At 56.6% G+C, this 10,355-nt stretch overlaps 1 protein-coding gene across 6 annotated transcripts in view; it reads left to right on the top strand.

Annotated features, from left to right (window-relative positions):
• Positions 1-9,580, top strand: part of HECTD4 (HECT domain E3 ubiquitin protein ligase 4) — a 170,887-nt gene extending 161,307 nt beyond the window's left edge. For all 6 annotated transcript variants that reach the window (XM_055550472.1, XM_055550473.1, XM_055550477.1 and 3 more), the window contains 9 exons: positions 916-1,062; positions 1,208-1,327; positions 2,001-2,156; positions 3,780-3,883; positions 3,995-4,216; positions 5,310-5,476; positions 5,715-5,910; positions 6,467-6,689; positions 7,258-9,580. In XM_055550472.1, coding sequence (XP_055406447.1) covers positions 916-1,062; positions 1,208-1,327; positions 2,001-2,156; positions 3,780-3,883; positions 3,995-4,216; positions 5,310-5,476; positions 5,715-5,910; positions 6,467-6,689; positions 7,258-7,394 — 1,472 coding nt within the window. In that variant the 3' untranslated portion in view covers positions 7,395-9,580. The remainder of the gene's footprint in view (positions 1-915; positions 1,063-1,207; positions 1,328-2,000; positions 2,157-3,779; positions 3,884-3,994; positions 4,217-5,309; positions 5,477-5,714; positions 5,911-6,466; positions 6,690-7,257) is intronic.
• Positions 9,581-10,355: the final 775 nt, after the last annotated feature.

The raw sequence follows: 10,355 nt of genomic DNA on the forward strand, positions 1-10,355 counted from the left end.
GAGAGAGAAAGACAGGAGGCTGTGACTGTGGCCAAATTAAAGTTTTTGAGGACTTACTACTTGCTCCTCTTAACCACGCCAAGGAGCAGACCCAGGAGTGCGGTGGCTGGGAGGCGAGACCCCTGCCATCACACCCAGGCCCCCCCTGCCTAGAGGCCACCTTGGATGCCAGCCTGGTGTTGGGGGTAAGAGACCATCTGGTAGCCTTTGTTGGAGGCACGATCCTTAATGACAGGACAACAGCATTTTTTGTCAAAACTAGGAATGCACAGAAAAATAATACACACACAAAAACAGACACTCTCCAGAAATCCATCCCTGGAGAGGGTGCCCTGTCATGACACAGGAGGCCCGGGCTGGCTTTGAGGCTTTTGGTGCCCACGTGCTGCTCCTCAGGCCCCTCAGCCCACTTGCTCTCATCAGCCACACGTCGGAGCCCTCGCTCTCTTGCGGGCAGTGCAGCAGTGAACGTGAGCAAGAAGCTGTCCCGACGTCAATCTCGCAGTCAGAGAGGGGACGCACGTGAGGGCAGACAAGCACAAGTCAGTGTGCCCACATCTCAGTTTCCGGTTTTGATGTGTGATGTCACACTGAGGGGAGCTAGGTGAAAGGTACATAGGACTCTACATTTATTTTTTTGGCCACTTCCTTTAAGCCTGTAATTATTTGAAAATTAAAAGTTAAAAACAGTATAGCATGCAGCCCTGGCACAGCCCCAGAGTTGGCCGAGGGGACCCATGGGTTCCTTGAGAACCCAGCCTTCACCCTTTGCTTCCGCCTGGTCTCACTCCCTCACCGGCAGCCTCCTACCCCTCCCGGTGACCAGGCCTCTCAAGGGATTCACAGATAGACAGAGAGTTGAGGCTCGCCAGACCGAGCCCCCGCCTGACCACCCCTGCCCACTGTGCCCCGCAGACGTGCCCATCGAGAGCCTGCGCCTGCGCTTCGCTCTGCTGCAGTCCCTCAACACCACGCTCGAGACCTTCTTCCTGCCGCTGGTGGAGCTGCGCCAGACTCCCATGTACACGCACAGCATCGCTGCCCTGCTCAAGGAGGCCAAAGGTCAGTGCCCAGCCGCCAGCAGCTTGTCCCCCCCTCGCCCCCCCAAGAAGAGACTGCACGATGCAAAGGGGACAGCCTCGGAGTGACTGGGGTGGGGGAAGCCGCCCACCCCGTCCCAGCCTCTCTCCCACCTTCCTCCCTCCAGGGCTGATCTTTTATGACACAAAGGTGACCGTCATGAATCGGGTGCTAAATGCCACGGTGCAGAGGACGGCCGACCATGCGGCACCAGAGATCACTCTGGACCCACTGGAGATCGTGGGAGGTGAGATGAGCCACACGAACCAGAAGATGCAAGCAGCGGCACCTGGCTAGTTGATTTCTCATACGTGAAAGAAGCCTCTGGAAGAGGATGTGGGAGCTGCTTTGACAGTCCCTCGTGGGTGGGGGTGCTCCTGCTGCCCTGCTCTAATCCCAGCCTGTGGCTTCCCGTCTAGTCTGTCCAGAGCTCACTGTTCTCAGGGGGTAGGAGGAGGCGTGTCAGCAGCACAGGCCGTGCCTCCGTGCAGGGGATGGTGGGAGAGGTGGGCTTCGCTCTGGCCGTGGACCTGCCAAATTCCGGGCTCAGGCACCAAAGCAGAGGGGAGGCTGGATGTTGGGGAGGCAGCTAGGAGTCCCCCTTACAGCACATGACCAGAGAGATGTCAGGAGGGGCATGAGCCAGGGAGTGAGAGGAGCCTGGGTGTATCCCTGGGACACGTGGCAGGATGGGAGGGGCTGACCATGTGGAGAACAGAGCCGTGGGCTCCTTGGGAGGACCCCACCATGATGGAGACGTGATGACTGAAGATGTTCCAGGAGTCGAGGGCAGGCAGGGGCTGCTCCGGGGTGGGGGCGTGGGAGCAGTAGGCAGGGCCTGGCCAGGAGGATTTCCTATCCTGGGAGGCAGGAGGTGTTTGGCGCTGAGAGGTTTCAGCACCTCCTCTCTCTCGTTCCAGGGGAGATCAGAGCCTCTGAGAACTCCTACTTCTGCCAGGCAGCCAGGCAGCTGGCCTCAGTGCCCTCCTCTCAGCTTTGCGTCAAACTGGCGAGTGGTGGCGACCCTACCTATGCCTTCAACATCCGCTTCACAGGGGAGGAGGTCCATGGCACCAGTAAGTGGAGTCCCCAGCCAGTTCAGGTTGGAGGCCATGTATAGAGTGTGAAATTCCTGGGGTTACTGTTAAACAGCCAGTATCTTCCCCATTAGCAGAGGGAAGCCACATACTCATTACCCTGCTCTACACAGAAGCCAGGACTACCCCCGAGTGACCAGTGGTCCCAGGTTCTCCAAACCCAGCCCCCCTGGACTTGCCCCTGTCCTCTGGGGAGTGGTGCCACTGCTGGTCCGGGACTTCAGCCTTGAGCCATGCAGGCTCAGGGACGCGGCTTCTGATCAGTGTTAGGGGTATGTCTTTGGCAGAGGGCGTCAGGAGAGACGCCCTCAGTGTGGACTGGACTTATTTTCCAGGAAGAGCCCTTGACTGAGGGGTTGGTCAGGCTAAAAGCTTGTATGTGCCGCGTAAGAGACGGGGGTCTGGGGAACCCTCAATCAAAAGGGCACCTTCTGCCATTTCACACTGCAGGGATGAGGGACAGCCACTCAGAAAGTGCTCCCTCGTGGTCCTCAGTTAAGCTCAGACATTCCAAAAATGCCTCCCACACTGGGTGGGAGAATAAAGTTCTTTCACTGAGCACCCTGGGCAGGAAAGCTGTTCAGCGGCTCCATCTCCCATGCCCGCCCTGATCATGGGACACATTCCTGCAGCAGCCTTCCCTCCGGCCAGTGCTGTGGCCTCCCCTGGGTACACCTTACTCGGAGGCTCTCTGAGGGCAGCACTTTTCACTGAGAGAACAAGCCAGGCCCAGGCTCAACAGCTTATACTCCTCCTGACGCCAGCACTCCCCTGCTTTAAAGATGGGGAACCTGGGGCTTCCCCAGAGTCAGCAGGCTCACTGGCGTTCAAACCCAGGCCTGTCCGATTCTGTCCCAGCCCTTGGCGGCTTCAGCAGGCAGGAGTCTCCTGCTTCTCCGTGGAAGCTATGAGGGCCAGGCCTTGACATCTGTCCCCAAGCAAGTCCTCCGCACACACAGCTCTCCTAGAACGTCCAGACCCGGGGGCACTGACGGGCTGCCCAGGGGAGGGTGCAGGAGAGCGGCCACAGACAGGAGTTCTGTGAGACGCCCAGGGGCACGTTTGAAATTGGCAGCAGGAGAGGAGCTGCTCACTGCCCATTGCCCATCACATTGTATCTGCATGTCTGTCCATTTATCTGTGTTCTCACTGAACACGCCAAGCCCTGGGCTCAGTGGGAGGCCGTGCTGAGGAAGCCGGGGGCCCTGCTGTTGGCCCAGCGCAGGGGACGGACACAGGTCCCCCAAGCCCTCATATCAGTGTCAGCTTGCAGCCATGACAGCTGACCCATGAAGGATCTGACTTTGATCTTGTGGACGCCCCAGAACTAGCCTGGGAGGTGGGTGTAGTGATGGCCCCCATCTGCCAGGTGGAGAGGCGGAGGCTGGCCTCAACAGTGATGCGGTTCCCTGGGAGCCGCCAGCCAGTTAGTGGCCCCTCAGGTTTGAACCCAGGTCCCTCAGCCCTTGGGCGGGTTCTTTCCACTCAGCGAAGCCCCAGTGCAGGTGGGCAGAATGGCTGATGTCCCGGTGGGGTCAGGGTGTCCCAGTGGGGCCAGGGCCTGCGGGCAGGGCGTCTGAGAGGTCTCCTTCTGTTCCGCAGGTGGCTCCTTCCGCCACTTCCTGTGGCAGGTGTGCAGAGAGCTGCAGAGCTCCTCGCTCTCCCTCCTCCTGCTGTGCCCCAGCTCCGCCGTCAACAAGAACAAGGTGAGATGTGGGGCCTGAGCCCTGTGGGCAGCTCCCTGAGGGGCGGGGGCTCAGCTCTGCGCCTTCCACAAGTCCCCGTGGTCCATCCCTCGCCCCTGCCTCGGCTTCCAGGGCAAGTACATCCTGACCCCCAGCCCCATCACCTATGGGGAGGAGCAGCTGCTGCACTTCCTGGGCCAGTTGCTAGGGATCGCCATCAGAGCAGATGTCCCCCTCCCCCTGGACCTCCTGCCCTCCTTCTGGAAGACACTGGTGGGCGAGCCCCTGGACCCTGACCAAGACCTGCAGGAAGCAGACGTACTCACCTACAATTACGTCAAGAAATTTGAGAGTGTAAGTGAGAAGCGCATTATTTTTCTGGGGGGCCACGGGGCTCTGGAGCAGTGCCCCTACCCCGTGTCTGCTGGAAGAGGCGTCAGCTGACCCCACCCCCCCACCCCCCTGCACAGATTGAGGTCCCTGGCGCGGTGGGGGTCAGGTCCTTGCTGCCAGGCTCTCTGTAGTCCCCTTAGCTGCCACTTGAGGGCAGCCAGTATACGGGAGCCACAAAGCCAAGGGCTGGGATGGCAGCTGACTCCTCAGCAGAAAGTGGCCCACAATGAGTTGCTTAAAGGGTCGAAGCAGGACACCCCCCCAGGGGCTGGGCGTTATGAGTCACTGCCAGGCGCTGCTCTGAGAGGCCCTCCCAGAGCCGTGGGTGGCACCAAGGGCCTGAGGCAGGCAAGGGATGTAAGACGGTGTCCAGGCAGACAGTCCAGCCAAGTCTTCCATCTAGAGGGCATGGGCAAGGCCCCAGAGGGTGCCAGGAGACAGAACCACCCCAGGGTTGGCGGGGAAGGCAGACGAACCTACTTTGGGGTTCCCGCAGCCTTCACCACCCCAGAGCCACAGGGCTGTTCTCCGGGTGGCCCCGCATGCACTTCAGTGTGCCGCATGGTGGAGGGTGGCCCGTGTACCTTCCACAGGTGGGATTAAGTCAAGGTTCTCTGGTGACAAGTGACAGGAAACCCCAGCTCAAACCAGCTTAGGAAAACTTTTTAAAAAAATGATTTGACCTTAAAACTGAAAGTATAGATATAGATTGGGCTTCAGACAGAGCTGAATCCAGGTACTCCGATAACATCAACAATGACTCATCCCAGGATGCCCCAGCAGTACAAGGCTCACCCTCCTTCAGCCCTGCCCGCACCAGTGAAAGAGGGAGGCTGGAATTTGGTCTTGTTAGCCAGGCCTTGGTCAGTGCCCAACCCTGAACCGAGGGCATGGCTGACAGTCCAGGCCAGTGCCACCTACCTGTTCATGGTGGCCAGGGTAGCCCCACCCCAAAATACCTGATGTTTGTCCCCAAATGGGGATGAGGTTCTATCACTGGGGATCTGTGGAGCAGGGCAGTGGTCAGCCCCGCTCTGCCATGCCCTCCCTCCAGATCAACGACGAGACGGAGTTGGAGGCCCTGTGTGCCGAGATCGCCTCCCAGCACCTGGCCACTGAGAGCCCCGAGGGGCCCAACAAGCCCTGCTGCCGGTTCACCTACCTGACCATGACCGGCGAGGAGGTGGAGCTGTGCAGCCGCGGCCGGCACATCCCCGTGGCGTGAGTGCAGGGCCTCGGATGGGGACAGGCGGCTTTCCCGGGGGAAGACAGGAGGCAGGACAGGGGGCGCCGGGAAAGATGGTGGAGTATCTTCAGTGGAAGGACTGTATTCAGGAACACTGGCTCTGGGCCAGGTGACACCCAGAGCAGGAGAGGAATTCCCTGAGCTGCCTGGTCTGGGAGGTCCAGGAAATGCCGCCAGCAGCCTCCTGAGGGTCATCCCTTGCCCATGCCCCAGGTGGGAGAACAAGGACATCTATGCGGCTGCCATCCGGAGCTTGCGGCTGCGTGAGCTACAGAACATGGAGTGTGTGACGGCCGTGCGCGCGGGCCTCGGGGCCATCATCCCCCTGCAGCTGCTTACCACGCTCAGCCCACTGGAGATGGAGCTGCGCACCTGCGGCCTCCCATACATCAACCTCGAGTTCCTGAAGGTTGGTGGCTGGGCCAGGTTGGCGGGCGCATGCGGCCTGTCGTCTGTACAGTACTCTGTGTCCTGGCGCTCTGTCCCCCTTACGTAAGAGAGGAGCCGTGCTCATCCCTGTCTCACTGCTGAGTAAACGAAAGCTGAAAGAGGTCACTTGCCCAGGGTCACCCAGCCAGGAAATGGCAGGTCATCTGCCTCCAGAGCCTGTGAATTAAGCCACCAACCAGAGGCAAAGCCCCTCCACTGCTCAGCGTGGCCTGCTTTCACCCATGCCAGCTGGGAGACCTTGCCCAAGTGACCTCACCTCTAACAGGAGCAGCGGCAGGACCCACCCAGTGGGGTCAGTGGGGTAACGTAGGTAGAACCCTTGCTGCCGAGCCTAGCGGGTAGGCCAGAGTCACGCAGACTCGTATCACCACTGCCTCTGCAGTCCTTGTCGTAGCTGTGATCTCCCTGTGTCCTGCGGTCGTCACCGCGCCCTGGAGTTGGGCACGCCCTGAGGTTGGGTGGGAGGCTAGGTTAGCAGAGGCTCAGGCCTGCTCACGTCTGGGGCCTCTCCACAGGCCCACACCATGTACCAGGTGGGGCTGATGGAGACCGACCAGCACATCGAGTTCTTCTGGGGGGCACTGGAGATGTTTGCCCAGGAGGAGCTGTGCAAGTTCATCAAGTTTGCCTGCAACCAGGAGCGCATCCCGTTCACCTGCCCCTGCAAAGATGGGGGTCCTGACACGGCCCATGTGCCCCCGTACCCCATGAAGATTGCCCCCCCGGATGGCACAGCAGGTACTGGCCTTCCCTGTCACATTCCAAGCAGGGACACTTGGGCCCTGTTTGGAGCTGGGGCTGCTAGGCGCTGCATGAAGGGGGAAGGACAATGGACAGGTACCCCCGAACACCACACCCCAAATGTAAATGAGAGGTGCAGGGGTGGTGGGGGTTGGGGGGTCATGTGCTTCCCAAACCTGACTTTTTGCCAAGTGGCAGCACAGGGACAAAGTTGACATGTCCTTTGAGATTTTCAAAAGCTTAGAACCCAGAAATGTCATCTTTTGACTTTTAAATGCAGCAAAAAATTTTTAATTTTTGAAAAATCCAAACAAAACTCTTTGCTGGCCAGACCTGCCCGTCACAGGTCAGCCATCTGTGGCCTGTGCTGCTCTTTCCTCCCCCAGAATCTCCTCCTGCCCCACCCCAGCCTCCCAGACCCTCCCCCTCCACCCCTCCACCCGCCACCCACCGGATAAATGGGCCTTGGGGTTGTCTTAAGAGCTGCCCAGAGAGGCAAACCTGGAGACAGAGGGGCCCACCAGGCCCCCTGGGGTCCTCGCTCTAATGCTGGTCTCTCCTGTAGGTTCTCCAGATTCTCGCTACATCCGAGTGGAGACCTGTATGTTCATGATCAAGCTTCCCCAGTACTCCTCGCTGGAAATCATGCTGGAGAAACTACGTTGTGCCATTCACTACCGCGAAGACCCCCTGAGTGGCTGATGGGAGGGAGCCCAAGTTAGGCTGTCACCGAGGCTCTGCTCTGCCGGCTTGGGGAGCCTGCTGCTGCAGGCACACCCCTCCGGGCCCTGCGTGAGGAGTTGGCGACATTTTGCTTTTCCAAACTTTTGTCCACATTCCAGGGCCTCCTGGAAGACTTAACCTTATGTATTTGTACGTTTCGTGATGGGTTGGTTCTTTTGCTACCTGTTTGTGGTATGTTTGTAGGATAGTTTAGTTCCCAGACAGCTCGTGTCTCATTTGATCTTCCTGGACATTTTCCTTCGTGGCCACCAGGTTCTGATGCTACGTCACAGAATCGCCCAGCAGGAAGCTGGTAGTGAGATGCTCTCAGCCTGCAGAGCACCCTGTTCGCGTCTCCACAGGCAAGTCTGTGACCAGCCCTGCCTTCCACTTCGAGCTGGCATTTCTGCCGGACATGGCTTCTGCAGGCCTCCTTCCAACTTGAAATGGTTGGGCCAGTGACCCAAACATGGGAGACACACATAGGGAGTTTTGTGTGTTGATCTTCCGGCTGTAGACTCTTGTCTATGGTCTGGGTTTTTCTGAGGAAAAGCCCACTGTGGTTTGCCCTTCCCTTCCCACCCAGACAACCCTTCTGCTCTCCGACTCTCCTGGGCCCAGTCTAACAGGCTCCCGCTGAGTGCCACTTAGGAGCGGATGACCGAAGGGATCCCTCCTGACCTTAGTCCACAGAGTCAGGCCAGGTACGTCCCAGCTCAGGAGCTGAGAGGAGCCCGGGAGCTGAAGGGACAGAGCTCAAGTAGGGGCATTTTTCCGGGACTCTGAACATGAAAGCACATGACTCTGGCCTGCCCCCCATCCCACCCCAACCCCTTCTGTCCTCAGAAACGGCCCTTCCTCACTACGGTGTTTGTGATGTGAGGAGCAGCGGAAAGGCCACACCGCATTTTCAAAAGAGCTGTCTGAGGTGCTCTGCTCTATTCGGGATCTACTTCAGTGACTAAGACCTTCAAGTCCAGATGGAGATACCAGGGTCCTTCCGCCCCTCTGGCCAGGCCCGCCCTGCACCCCCCCTTCCCCACGTGAGTGTGTACCAGGGCTGAGCTGCCGCAGCCCCAGTGCATCTGTGCCCGAGTAGGTCTCTTGTCCAGTGGTACTTTGTTCGAGAGCAGCATACGCCATCCTGTTGGACCCTGTCATTTTTGGACCTTGCCAGTTCATGCAAAATCACATCACTGTATTTATTGTAAAATATTGTGAATATTGGAAGTTCTGCGTGAGTGCTGTCTAGAAGGCTTTGGAGTGTGAATGCTGGTGAGAGAGAGGATTTGCTCTTCCTTTCTCGGCTGTGGCCCTGGCCTGTTGGAAAGGTGTGGATTTTGGAGTTAAAGGCATTAGCATCTACCGCCTCCCTGTTCTTAGGAAATGCATTAAGGACCATTATAGAAATGATTCCCTGATCTAAGGAAAGGATAAACCTGGATGAATTGTTCCAGTCGCATCAGTTACATTTGATGCAGGATCAGTCACGTCTGGAGGTGCCTGCCAGCAGTTTCCCTGATTGGAAGGAACATGGTCGGCCACTGCCTCCTGGGGGCAATAGCCCCCTTGACTAGGGGGTCTCACCAGGACATAGTCCTGACAACAAGGATCCTCTTATTTCATTTCTGCATAATGAAAGAGCCTTTGGATTTACTAAAAGTGGTTTTTCCTCCCTGTATTTTTAAATCTTTGTCCCCCCCACCCCCCAATCCTTCCCATCCCTTGAACGGACTCTGAATTGTCAGCTACCTCCCCAAGAGGAAGCTTTTGTCGGCCCATCTCTGACTAGACGACAGCTGTGCGTAAGGTACCTGCTGCTACTCGACCGCTTCTCCCAGAGAACACGCTGGGGTCCAGACAGATCCAAACCTTGCCCTAAAAACGTGTGCTGTAAAGTTACTTGATGTATATTTATTATAATTATTTATGGTTGCATCTAACAAACTTTTCATTCAGTTTGATGCTATTTACACCATTGCTGTGTAAAGGAAGCTCATGACAGGAAAAGTCACACCAATAAATAACCTTCATCTAATTTTTATTTACCTTAAGAGTTGTGTGGTCATCTACTCTTGCTGAGAACATTCAAAGGCCAACATCCTTGAATGGCTCTGATGCTTGAGGGTCACCAAGAGGCTAGAAATTAAAAGTGTTTCTAACTATTATGGTCTCTTTGCACTTGGTGTGATTCTTAACTCCATTATGCTTATAAATGACCTGTTGCTCCCCGACTCGACCCCTTAAGTCTGTGTTGTTGGTTTTTTTTTTTTTTTGATGTGGACTTTTTTATAAAGCCTTTATTGAATTTGTCACAATATTTTTTCTATGTTTTGGTTTTTGGCATGTGGGATCTTAGCTCTCCAACCAGGGAGGAAACCTGCACCTCCTGCATTGGAAGATGAAGTCTTAACCAGTAGACCACCAGGGAAGTCTCTCTGGTTTTCATATAGGAAGTTTGATCGAAGGGATGGAAATCCAAGGTCAGAGGTAAACCTACCCTGCAGGTCTTGCCCACTGCTTGTCCTGGAGCTCTCATCTGGTGTGAGGATTTTCCTCAAGTGGACAGTTGCACTGGAAGAGTCTTGGCCCCTCTTAGACCACGTGCCCTCCCTTGGGCACCGGCAGTGGATTTAGAACTACTTTGAGCAAAAGGAAAATGCAGGGAAGAGGGAAAGACTTAGCTCAGAACTACCATCCAAGATCAACGCTCTGCCTTCTTGTTCCGTGTCCATCACACACATACTCCCCGCCACACCACACACACCCTACACACACACGCACATACACATACATGCCCTCTGGTCTGCATTCAGGAGACTACAGACCCACTTAATTCTCATTCTCTTGACTCCACCTTCTTTGTACTCAATAAATGCTCACAGTGGTTGTGTCCTACATATCTATTATACAAAGATTAAGAACCCTATTGGATGAGGA

This window comes from Bubalus kerabau, chromosome 16, assembly GCF_029407905.1.
Source record: "Bubalus kerabau isolate K-KA32 ecotype Philippines breed swamp buffalo chromosome 16, PCC_UOA_SB_1v2, whole genome shotgun sequence".
NCBI lineage: Eukaryota > Metazoa > Chordata > Mammalia > Artiodactyla > Bovidae > Bubalus > Bubalus kerabau.